Raw genomic sequence first — 13,288 nt, 5'->3', positions numbered from 1 at the left:
AAGGACATTCTCCTTTCGTTTTCTACCTAAAAGCCTTTCTTTCACAGGTAAACTCTTAAGAGATTTAAGGAACCATAACTCCTGAACCTTAAGGGCCACCTATACTTTGTACCTCTGAAGCCTTGCTCTTGATAAACCTCTCTCAGCCCACAGAGTTAGATGATCCCCCTCTATGCCCTCTTTTTCAGTAGTTCTTATGTTATTGGCCACAATTAATAGTTGAAGGAACCAGGAAAAAATTGTTCATGGCTAGAAGCATTCTCTGCCCATCTGCATGATCGGCAGGAGGTAAGGGGTAGGACTGTCTTCCATTCCTAGGGCTAAAAAAAGAATTGCCAGTTTGTTAACTTTAGTTGATGGCATTACCAGTTCACAGCAAACCTGAGGAGCACCTCTGAGATTCTTGTACTCAGAGGAAAAAAAAGAGAGAAATTAAAAAAAAGATTCTTGCTACTCAGAGCGTGGTCCATGGACAGGCAGCATTGACCTCAGCTGGGAGTCTATTAGAAATGCAAAGTCTCAGGCTCACCTCAGACCTCCTGCACTGAAACAGGCATTTTCACAAGATCCCAGAGTGATTTACAAGTTTGGCAAGTGTGAGAAGCCTGTTCAGAACCTTCCTGTTTTGTATACCTCATCCCTATTAGCCCCCCTACCCACCAGCCCCCATGAGCCGGACAGCCTACCAGTTACTCCCGAGTGAAGGGCAGCATAGGAACGTTAGTTTATGTGAGTTTAGATTCAAGATTACACAGCGGGTAAGTATGAGGGGATGGTCCGAACTGAGATCTACCTCCTGCTACTCTACCTCCTGGCTGGACAGGTGAACTAGCCGGAGCAGGGCAGGTGCCCAGCGGAGGCCAGCCGCCTCACTGAAGCCTTAACATCCTTTCTCCTAAAAATGTCCCAGAAAAACAAAAGCATCCTCTGAGAGCCCTCAATCTGAACTCTGCCTAAAATCGTTTTATGTACAACAGTTGGTTCTCAAGTTTTCTGCTTCGCCCACAGAGCAGAAGGCAGCAATAATACACTCCCAAGTAAAAGAGGCTCACCAGGCCAGAAAAGGGTGCAAATGGGGAGATGTGTATGATGGGGAAGAAGTCTCCAAGGTAACTGACCTGCACAACCCGAAACTACCCCTCACAAATGTGTTTCTAAAATCCCGGGGGTCAGCCCATCCCCTGCCTCCCTCAAAATCACGCTGGTTCTTGTTTTTAACACCACAGATTTGTGAACCTCATCCTTTGCCGACTTGGAATCTCTGAGGTTAGGGCCAATTTGGGCACTACTCACAAGATCTCCCAAGCAATTTTAAAGTTTGAGAAGCTCAGACAAAGTTTGACAATCGCTGATTTTGAACTCAGCCTTCATATTCTTCGTACCTGTGGTCCAGAAAGACGGTTTTGACTCTTCAAAACAAACATACCATCTCGGCTGTCACCCCACACTGTGAAAGCATCTGACTGTGGCTCTTCTCAGATAATCCTGGGAGATAACATGAAGGGAGCCGGCTCGCAGCACGGTGCACAGGAGACATGCAGCAGATACTGGCTGAATGAATGAATCAAAGGGATGGCTCTCGAGGATCCCAAGGATGGCTTCTCCCTCCTGGGATAAGTCACAAGAACCACGACAGGCTGGACTTGTTTCTCTAGCCTCAATCCAAACAGGGGTGATATCATTCTTTAGCAGCGGCCCCACAACAAGCTGGTTGAGATGGCAGAACACTTGATCATCAACACCACATCCACCCTACTCTTTGGCTCGGCAAGAGGGGGCCTCAAAGTCAGACGTGTTAACTCCGATCTACAAGGTGCCCAAGGTGCTGGCATTTAGCCATGTCAAGTCCTAAAGGAAAAGAGTCCTTTGGCTCTGTTTGAGATGTGTGCCTCATCTTGGGTCTGCCCTCAATCAGCTCACTCTGCTTATCTCCGCAGTGACAGGAGGGTTCCAAGACTTGACACCAACCGTGTTTTGTTTGTGGACCTTTGGACTTTTTTCTTTCTTTCCATCCCTCCCCATTCCTGAAATGGCTATTCCTTACTCATCTGGTCCTGAGTGAGAAACATAAATAGGAAAGGCATTCTGCCAAGTTCAGGAGTCCCTTCATCATCCCTGTCCAGTTACGTCAGAATGACTCTCGGGGTTCTGTGAGCTAGGTATAAAGATGTGTTGTAGTGGTGACCGCACAGTTAGCCGGAGACAGAACATCAAGGGTACTGGCAGGCATTTCAAAAGCCAACTCCAAACGGCCACCCTGATCCTGCTTCCTGGATGGTGGGAGAGGGGTGTTTTCACTCAGAAGCCTCTGGGTCAAATTTCCAGATAAACTTGCTTTGCTTTGAGTTGCTTGTTTTGCTTGCTTTTCCGGGTGTGGAGGTGACTTCTCCTTGACAATGAGTTTTCCACATGTGAACCACTCATTTTCCCTGCACTCTCAGTGGCGGCCATTAAAAACACAGTAAATGACGGATAGAGCAGCACAGGTGAGCTCTCCCTTTAAAAAGGTAAATTGCCATCATCCAATAAAGATGTCCCTGTTTTAGACCGTACGAGGTCAAGAGACTGAACTTCCATTTGAATACTATAGAAACCAGAGCAAATGACAGAGTCAACGTTTTTTGTAATGTTAACAGTAAGCAGGGCTTATCATTTGCCAGGATCTTCAAGGGCGGAAATGTTACAGACAATAATAGAAGCCAGTACATCTACAGGGTATCGGTGAAGGATCACATTTAGAGTAAAACCAGAGATTGGTTAAGGTCATTAAAATGTCAGTGTACTCTAAGAGAAAATACCAATGCAAAAGCAAATTATACCTAAGTGTCAGCTAAATATTAACCATGTTTGGCCTAAGTATAACAAGTCTATTACAAAGTTTTCCTGGGATATTTAGACCTTAAGATGTTGATATTTTGAAGGCCTATGGGGCAGCTGTGTCCTCAGTTCCGCTGCTTGGTTGTCCTAGGTTCTAAGTGCCTTCACGGTTCTCAGAGGTCTTACCGGCCCCTGGCACGCCTCTCTGCAGAGCTGGGGCTCACACACCACGTGTAAGATGGACACAGAGCAAAAGCGAAAAGTCTTTAGACCCTCCTTCTGTCTCAATCTCTCCAGAAGAGAAAAAGTTTGCTCATCGGCTTATCCCCTACGTTCCCACAGAGCCAGGACCATCACAGAAGAATGAAGCCCCTGTCTTAGGTCAGGGCAAACACAGGTATGTATCCAGGTGCAACGTGGGACAGAGAGCGATGTGGCGGGGGGGGGGGGGGGGACTCCAGGACGTTGAGCCCTCTCCCAAAACAGCTACAGCACTGCCTATCACGTCCTTTCCGAGAGGGCCACGAGTCCGCGGAGAGAGCGAGCACAGGTCATTCTCCCAGCTCCTGGAGGACTCACTGAGCAACTACCATTTTCCATTACTGAAAGAAAGAACTGGGCTTGTTTCCTCCTGGCTTTGCAAGTTTCCTCAGAGGGCCACCTTCCCGGGCTGCAAGAAGAGGAGGAGTTTTGGGACCCTGGCTCTTGGCTCCCCATCTATAAAGTGTAGGGACGGGAGGAGATGACCCCACCCCAGGGTATTTCCAGCTCCCAAACTGTATGATTCTAGAACTCCAGGAGGAGAGGCTGAGAGAAGAGGGAAAGACAGAGGAGGGATGGGTGAGGGCAGCATAAAGAGGGAAGAGGGAATACAAGATTCTCACAAACACTAAAACTCCTTTCTCCCTCTTTCTCTGGGATAATGGCTGCATGAACTCGGCGGAGAAGCTGATTGTGTTGGCAGGACATTGGGTGAACTTTCCAAATGCTTTCCCGCAAACAGGGAGCATGGATTCCACTCTTCCAAAAACGCCATGGGCTTCCCTTCACGTGGCCTAGGCCCCACCCAAAGACCCCTCACTAAACTGCCTGGAGTAAGAGCATAGTTTTAATAGGTAGTAATTCTAATAGGTTAGGTTTGGCTCAATCCAACCACAGTAAGAAACACAGGTGGCCAATAATCTCCAACCAGGTCAGCTTCTGAATCCTGTACGAAAAACAGAGCCAGAGAGAAGGAGTGGGGAGGGCAAGGAACCGACATTTATTAAGTGCTTTTCACAGATTATCCCATGTAACCCTAACGGTAACCCGTGAGGCAGGTAGTAATACTCCCATGTGACACAGGAGGAAACCAGCGCTCGGAAAAGCAACACGGCGTGGTCCCTCACCGGCAGCAAGTGGGCCGGGCGGGGGGAGAATCCAGGAGCGGCCAGCTCCAACGCTGAAACGCACAGAGGAGAAAAAGCTCAGAAAACACTAACCTGCCGTCGGGTCCACGGGATGGTGGGTGCGCACGCGCATGCGCGCACGGCACCACAAGCATTCCAAAGCTGGGGCTCTCCGCAACTAAGCGCCGCAGTCCTACAGGCGGTTTCATCATCGCTGCCCCAGGTGGCCTGGGTCCTGGGGACACGGCGGTTCTGGAGAGGTCCACGCATTAGACCGCAGCCTTCCTCCTGGCAGAGACCAGGGCCGGACACGACGAGCCCGTTCTGTAGCTTATCCCCAAGCACTCAGAGCTTCATAAGGCAGCCCCTACTCTAAAGCTCAGACCCCATCCTGCATCACCCGTGGAGGGAGACAATGGCCTTACAGCCCCTACATCACTGGGGGTGGGGGGAGCACACTTCCAGATCAGCTCCGTGAACATGCGCTTTCCATGGGGACCCGAAAGGAATTCTGTATGATTGTTCATCCTTGGCTCAGTCGTTAAGCATCTGCCTTCGGCTCAGGTCACGATCCCAAAGTCCTGGGATCAAGCCCCGCATCGGGCTCCCTGCTCAGTGGGAAGCCTGCTTCTCCCTCTCTCCCTCCCCCTGCTTGTGTTCCCTCTCTCGCTGTGTCTCTGTCAAATAAATAAAATCTTTAAAAAAAATAAATAAATAAACATTCTTATCATGCTGAGGAGGAAAAAGAGCAAACAAAGAGAGGTCTCCTCAGCCTCCACAACCAGCTAATCATTAGCTACTTTTACAAAGTCAAGCAAAGGGACACCCACATGCACTCCTGTCAACAGAACGCTGCGGGTTCTGGTAGCCGCTCCTCTGTGTTCCCAAAAGTTACTTACCACGTGTTTCCTGAACAAGATAGTTAAAAATAAACAAAGGGGGGGAAAGGCCTTTCGAGGGCAATTGAGACATTTTTCTGCAGCGGGAGCAGTAAAATGGCAAGCAGAGAGAGGGGGAGATTTCCAGGAGGTGGCAGCTAGGTTGGGAGGGGAGAGAGCCACACTCACACTGCCCTCCCCACTGTCCTCATCAGCCCTCACTGTCGCCCCTCAGGGCCACTTTCAAAGGTTCTTTTCTTTTCCAAAGGTCTTTGGATGTGAAGACTCTTAATCTCAGATGGGAGTGAAGACTGTGATGGTTTTGTGGCGGGGTTTTTTCCCTTCTCTTTAAATCGAAGCTTATGTCGGGATATAAATGAACACCAGCTCATTATAGGAGAACTTGTAAAGCAGAGAACCACAGAATGACACCATGCCACGGTGCGCACCGCTAACCTTTTGTGGATTTCCTCGCAGGCTGTTTCCTATGGATTTCGTCAATACATCTGTCTATTCCTACAGACACACACGGCTCTGTGTTCTGTTCTTCCTGCTTACCACTGTGCCACACTCTTACAAACCCTTCTAAATCCACTCCACGGGACTTCTCACATGCTGTTATACATGTGACATGGCATGCCATCCCATGGTGCTGGATGTTTCGTTGGTTGAAAGAAATTTCTGCTTTTTGGAAGCTCATTTTGTTTCACTATAAACATCCTAAAACCACCTAACAAAGTTGCTGTAAGACCAATTCTACCCTCACCTGCTCAAAGTGATTTCATTTCATCCATGGGTTTAAATAAAAATCCTCAGTAAGTTAGTGTTTACAGTGATAACATCTTCATTTCTGAAAATAAATCAGGAGGTCTTTGCTTATTTAAATATACACACCTATGATAAACAGACGGCAACACAGGGCCTAGAGTGTGGATGACTACAGACATTAAGCTTAAGCCCCTAGAATGTACAACCAGAAAGGAAGTGACACTTTCTTTTTTTAACTCCCTGATATAAGAGAGAGGAATCTTCATAAATAGTTCAGTTTCTTTCACTTCAGATAAACAACTTTCACCTTTATTTTTTCCCTCTAGCTTTGTTTTTTTAATAAACTGTCTCTTTAGAGAATTTGTCCTGTGGTCCATCTATCTGTGAGGACCCTCAGGTGTCCCCGCCGGGCCAGAACACGGTGGGATGTCTACCCCGCTCTGGTGCCTTAAACAAAGCTGTGATGTTAAGTGGGGTCATGTTCAAGAATGAGACAGAGTTAAGTGGGCAAAGAGGAGAAGAGAGCAGCCCAGGCAGTGGAACAGCACATGCAAACGGCCTGTGGTGGGACAGACATGGAGGGTTTGTAGGACAGAAAGGTCAATGTGGCTCTTGCATAGATGGTGAGTGCCAGAATGGCGATATGAGTTTAAAGGAATGTCTGAGGCCTGGCCATGCAGAGCCCTGCCTGCCCTGCAAGGAGTTTGTTCCTTATCTTATGAGCAATTCTAAAATCAATGAAGGGCACAAACCACAGATCTGCATTTTTAAAAGGCCACCGAGCTGCATGTAGAATGCAGGCTGGTGAAGGGCCAGGTCAATTAGGTAGCTCAGTAAGATATGAGGGTGGTTTGACTAAAGGGAGAGCAGTGGAGAAGTCTGAGAGATAATCATGAAACAAGCATAACCTGGCTGCCAAGAAATGAAAACAGGTACTCAAACCAATACTAGGATGGGAATGTTCACAGCAGCACCCTTCACAACAGCCCAAAGATAAAAACCACCCACATGCCCATCAACCAGTGAATGATCCACAAACTGTGCTATCTCCATAGAATGCAATGGTAGTGATCCACGACAAGGAATGACATGTTAATCCCTGTCTGACATGGATGAACCTCAAAAATATTATACTGAGCAAAAAGGCCAGACACAAAGTCCCCATGTTGTATGATTCCATTTATCCGCAATGCCCAGAATAGGCAAATCCATAGAGACAGAAAGCCAACTGGCGGTTGCCAGGGGCCAGGGGAAGGGAGAAGGAGGAGTGACTCCTTATGGGGTACCAGGTTTCCTTTTTGATGATGAAAATGTCTTGGAACCAGACAGAGGTGATGGTTGCCCAACACTGTGAATGTGCTAAATGGCAATGAGCTCTCAGATGGCTAATTTTATGGGATGTGAATTTTACGTTGATAATAAAGAAAGTGCCTTGGACTATGGATTGGATGTTGAAGGTAAAGCAGAGGAACCACTCTGTTCATTCAACAAACACCAGGCGTGAGCCCAGGCGAGGGCCGTCACAGAGCCCTCTGCCCGGCAGGGAACAGGGGGTCAGTGCTGGCCCGGGGGAAGGCCACCTCGGGACTGGGGTGACTCGGTTGTTTTCACCACATGGTTACTGAGCCCCTGGAAGAGGAGCAGGGCACCCAGTAATTCCTGGAATAGAGGCTCTTGGAAGCTCAAAAAAGACAGTTTTAGGACAAATAAAATAAATACTTTGTCCCAAATTAGGCATTAAACGAGCAAGTAATGATTGAAACTAATTATTCTAAGTGGAAGCAGGTCTGAAAATAGCAATGAGTTTTGGAGGATTTTGTGGCTATTTTAGGAGAGCGTAGGAAAGCTCACAGGCAGAGTGAAGCACCCCACATCGGAGCAGAGACATTGGGATGGCCACACCACGGTTTGCTCTGAAGATGTCATTCCACAGATTCTAACAGTTTCACATCACCTGAGAAACATGCCAACAACGAGGATTGACAGCACAGTTTCATTCGGTCCTTCCTGATGAAATGCTAAACCAAAATTTCGATAGGAAATGTGATCCATATATGTTACCACATTTTACTTATAAGCAAAAGGGCATCTGCCCCAAGCTTGTACGATGACAACAAGACAAGCCATGTTGGTGTAGCCAACCATAGCTCTTCCCTTCTAGAATCTCCTTCCCTTTTTGATATTTTCAGATGAACAGGCTCAAAGAATGGGTAAGATGTGTATAGATCAGGAAAAGAGTGTCTCTAGACCCCCCCAAAACCATCCCACGGTACAATTTATTAATAAGGGTAATTTTACTTCTGAGGTTTCAGATATGGCAACAGAAAGGGTAGGGACACTGAAAAGGAAGATGGGAGAAGAGAAAAAGCCAAGACAAGAGGGTAGGAGACCATTATTTAGGTACTTAAATCCAAAGAAAATAATCCAAAGAGAAGCAGAACAAAGCCACAGTTTACACTAGCTCCCCATCCCTACCCTCCTACGAGAACACCACATCTTTTTTTTCAGTCCCAGAATTAGATTTTTCTCAGTCCCTAAACACAGACAACTCATTCACTCTTAGACTCAGTCTAGGCTGCAAGGCTCCCAGCCCTTCCCTGTGCGTTCCTGTGAAGAAGCCAGAGTTATTTAGGAACCGTCACATTAAACAAAAAAACAAAATTAGTTGTTATGGACCCTCAGGGAAATTGCTCTGGTTGCCATTTTTCTTATAAAATGCCAGCCTTCAGCTATTCTAAATGGTGTTTATGCAGCCTGCCATCCTTAGCAGCAATAATCATAAAAGTAAAGATTTCAAAGCTGTGGGTGAAAGTATTACTGATTCATGACTTATTTTATTTTGATTTGCATTATGCCAAATCCTACACTTTCAAGCCTTCATATTTCCTAAACTATTTCAGGGCAAACCACATATATTTGATTGTTCTTTTCTGCGTGGGCAGCAAGGGATGGAGAGATGGGCGATTTGTCACCCCCAGGCAATTTCTGGCAGCAAGAACTCTAGGTGGCGGATCGTGAAATAGCATTCTTATTTTGGAGAATGTCCTGAGACTCATCCCTTCTCAGTTTTCTGTGCTAATGGGAGAAATGGAAAGCCAAATCCCCAAACTATCTTTTAGTCAACCTCCCTTCCCGCTACATTTTTGGCCAGAGGCACTTAAAAATAGCCTAACTGCCTGAGGTTAGCTTGACAGGCTCTCCAGCTCCTTTCAAACTACTGGGAGTGGGTGGAGTAAAGGCAAACAGGGCAGAGAGAAGTGGTACAAAAATCCAGTTGCACACCAGGCACGGATGCCAGAACAGCGTCCTGCAGGGCACCAAGAGACGTCCACGTGAATGGGCTGTAACCAAAACAGCTCACTGTGAGTCAAACACTACCGCCGCTCTTTACACACGTGGCTTGATGAGACCTGCACCATGGCTGGAGAAATGAGGAATGTGGGGCTGGAGGGGTTAAGATCACCCAGAGGGCAAGGGGCTGAGCCAGGACCCATATCCTTGTCTATGGGACCCCACTATGCCCTTCAGCTTCCTGCTGAAGCAAGAACAGGAGAGGAGTCATATGATCCACTCTGCGTCTTAGAAGGTTATCTGTTAACACTATAAATGAAGGACGGAAACAAAATTCAACTATGGAGACCAAATAACCCTTTTCTATGTTTTAATTTTTCTCTCTGCTTTCAAGTTTTCTAGAAATCTCACTTTTCTAGCCATTGTATAAATACCAATCAACTGGACTGAACTTTATCCAGGAAGAAGACGTGGTGGTGCGTGCACATACACACACACACACACACACACACACACACACACACACACACACGTTGCATTTTTTTCATAAATAAAAGCAAATTAAGTGCTGTTGCTAAATAAATTAAACACCAAAAACAACATAAAAAAATGTCCCTGCCACATCCTGAAATGAAGCCTAAAAATACTCGTTACTTCTTCCTTTCTTATTCACAAATATAGCCATACAGACTAAGTGCATAACAGGGATGTCTGGGTAATGAGAAATAAAATGAACAATCGATATGTAGCAATTTATTCTTCAACTAGAGGTTTCAGCCAGGTGGAGAGAGGAAGGGAAGACAAGTCTTGCCTGTGAGGGAAGATTAGCAGTCTCATAATTTTGTAATCAAGCGGGGGAAGGCTTTGATCTACGCCCACCGCTCCTACCCCCATCTCTGGAGCTGGTGCAAATGCTGGAAATTCAGGCCAAAAACCAGAGCTTGTCACTTTCCCTTCCAAGTTCAGCTCTTTGGCTTATAAATGCTGGGGATCTTGCTTTAGTCCTAGGCACTTCTGATTCCTGTGGATACCGAGGGCTGGACACATCAGGAAGATGCTCTGTGTCTCAGTAATGACTCTACAGAGCCACTTAAATAAATCTCTTGAGACTGGCTACTGGTACAGGAAGTCACTGACAGATAACTAGGAGGGCAGGTAATTTTAGAATAATTCATATATGGGGAGCTGCTTTGTTTTCTCTGGCTGACTTCTTCCAACCTAATTAATTCTGCCTGTGAAAATGGGTCTGCAACTAATGGACGAGAGTTAGGTGGGACAGATTTGGGGGTGAGGCAAGGAGTGCTGGGCAGCACAGTCAGAATGTGGAGGAGAAACCAGGTCTAGGATCTAGAAAGTGGTCTTGGGCTGTGTTCATAAGGGATGTCAGTACACTCTTCTGAAATTCTACCAAGATAGATCAAAATCTCTGAAAGCAGGTTGGATGCTTTCTGAGAAGTTTGGAATCTTGTTAAGGCCCAAGCTCACCACTTCAATGCCTCCTGAAGGTTAATAAAAAAATATTTTATCAGCTGTAGGAATTACTCATTCTAAATGGGTAGTTAACAATTTGATAGATTTCTCCACTGAATTAATTCTGACAAAACAAGCCCTGGTGACCAGCTCATCAGGATAATTTTACCCACTGAGAACACCCAGCATAAATGTTTAGCAATTGAGCAAAACAGTTTTACCTGCCTGCCCTTCTGTTTCATTTAAAATGACAAACCAACCCACACCTTGCTAAGTACAAAGTCATGCTCTCAAGAAATGAATGAATGAATCATTCATGAAAAGTCTCAGAATTCTCTAAAAAAGTGAATTGAAAGTTCTCAGCACCAATTCATCGTTAGCATTTCCTGATAACAGAAGCATTTGAGGGCGGACTAAATAAGACAGGAAGTTGCATGTAACTCCTGTCACCATGGCGATGTGAGTGTTTGTACAAGGTGGTGGCTACATACAACAATTCTGAAGGGAATGCAGTGAGTCGAGCACATTTTCTCTCTGTTGAGAAGCAACATAGAGTCAAGAGACTAACGAGGTCAGAGGGGAAAGTGCTCAGGATATACCTAAGTGCAAGCCTTTCGAGTACTTGAAAAAAATCCCAGAGCGAGCCTCTTCCCCTCCTCCAAGCCAACAAATAGTGCAGGACAGCAGTTTTCAAATATTTTTGACCATGACTCATAGCAGTAAATAAATTTTTATATGGCAATCTGGTATGTTCTATTTGTCTGCCTGCCAACTGTGTATGTATGCATGTAGTATGTATGTACCCACTCATCCATCCACCCACCCACTCATCCATCCACCCACCCACTCATCCATCCACCCACCCACTCATCCATCCACCCACCCACTCATCCATCCACCCATTTGTATATACATATAAGATAATGAGGCCAATAAGAAATCGATGCCAAATGGTAATGTGAATCCACAGGAACAAATGAAGTGAAATGGAAATGGTAAATAAGAAGGTTAATGTAGCTAATGCTACAGATACTTGTTCTCCTTTCTTCTCTCATCATCTTCTTCAAAAGACATACAGGTATATAAAGTAATGAGTATAATAGCATACAGTTGGGTCTGTAGTACAGTAGTTAGATGTAACATGTATAACAACAGTTCAAAAAGGGGAAGGGGGGATATAGCTGTACAGGAGTAATGTGTTTATCTCTCACTGGAATTAAGTTAGTACAACTCTGAAAGAAGTGAGTATAAATCTGATACGTTAAGATTTACATAGTAAAATCAACAGCAACTATGAAGAAAATAACTCAAGAAGCAGAGTAAAAAATCATTATGGAAATTAAAATGCTACCTTAGAAAATACTCACTTAATGCAAAAGAAAGCAGTGAAATAGGAAGAAAGGGACAAAAAAAGATGTAAGATACAGAAAACAAAAAGTAAAATGGGAGCTGTAAACTCAACCATATCAATAATAACATTAAATTGGAATGGATTAAATAACCCAATCAAAAGGCAGAGACTCTCAAATTGGGTAAAAAACAATATCCAACTATATGCTGGGTACAGGAGATAGCACTTAAGATTAAAAGATACAAGTAGGTGAAAGTAAAAAGATAAAAAAAAAAGACACATCATACAAACAGCAACCATAAGGAAGCTGGAATGGCTAAACTAATATTAGAAAAATAGACTTTAAAATTAAACCTGTTACTAGAGATAAAGGACAGTTTATAATACTAAAAGAGTCATTCAGTAAGAAAGACATAACCATTATAAATATATGCACCGAATAACAGAACCCCAAAATACACGAGACAAAAACTGACAGAACTGAAGGAAGGAACAATAGTTGGGGACTTCAACACCCCACTTTCAATAATGTTTTGATAATGTCTCAATAATTAGAGAGAAAATTAACAGAAAATAAAAGACTTAAGCAACAATATAAACCAAACAGACCTATAAACATTTACAGAACACTCAGCCAAACAACAGCAGAATACCCTTTCTTCTCAATTGTACATGGAACATTCTTCAGAATAGATCATATTCTAGGCCATAAAACAAGCTTCGATGCATTTAAAAGGACTGAAGTCAAGTAAGGCATGTTCTCTGACCACTGTGGAATGGGAAAAAATTAGAAGTCCTGAGTGGCTCAGTCATTAAGCGTCTGCCTTCGGCTCAGGTCATGATCCCAGGGTCCTGGGATCGAGCCCTGCATCGGGCTCCCCGCTCAGCAGGAAGCCTGCTTCTCCCTCTCCCACTCCCCCTGCTTGTGTTCCCTCTCTCATTGTGCCTCTCTCTGTCAAATAAATAAATAAAATTAAAAAAAATAGAAGTCCATAACAGAAATAATTTTGGGAAATCCACAAATAAGTGGAAATTAAACAACACACTTATAAATTCCCAGTGGGAAGAAAGAAGAAGAAATCACAAGGCAAACTAAAAATACTTTGAGATAAATGAAAATGAAGATGCAACATACCAAAACTTATGCGAGTCATCGAAGCAGTTCTTAGAAGAAAATTTATAGCTGTAGATGCTCATCTTAGCAAAGAAGAAAGATCTCAAATCAATAGCCTAGGCTTCCACTTGAAGACAGCAGAGGGAAAAAAAAGAGTAAACTAAACCCAAAGCAAGGAGAATGAAAGAAACAAGAAAGATCAGAGCAGAAC

The 13,288-nt window shown here is 44.7% G+C and overlaps 1 protein-coding gene across 4 annotated transcripts in view; it reads right to left on the bottom strand.

Annotated features, from left to right (window-relative positions):
• The window catches only part of EEPD1 (endonuclease/exonuclease/phosphatase family domain containing 1), a 139,772-nt gene that overhangs the window by 46,193 nt on the left and 80,291 nt on the right, over positions 1-13,288 (bottom strand). For 3 of the 4 annotated variants that reach the window (XM_027573441.2, XM_027573440.2, XM_027573442.2), the window contains exon 4: positions 4,299-4,457. The exons of the other annotated variant lie outside the window; for it this stretch is intronic. In XM_027573441.2, the coding sequence (XP_027429242.2) occupies positions 4,299-4,457 (159 nt within the window). The remainder of the gene's footprint in view (positions 1-4,298; positions 4,458-13,288) is intronic. 4 annotated transcript variants of the gene reach the window in all.

The sequence above is a fragment of the Zalophus californianus genome, chromosome 12 (assembly GCF_009762305.2).
Source record: "Zalophus californianus isolate mZalCal1 chromosome 12, mZalCal1.pri.v2, whole genome shotgun sequence".
In the NCBI taxonomy this organism is placed as follows: Eukaryota; Metazoa; Chordata; class Mammalia; order Carnivora; family Otariidae; genus Zalophus; species Zalophus californianus.
Note: the sequence above shows the minus strand (reverse complement) of the source record. Positions and strands in the feature narration are given on the sequence as shown.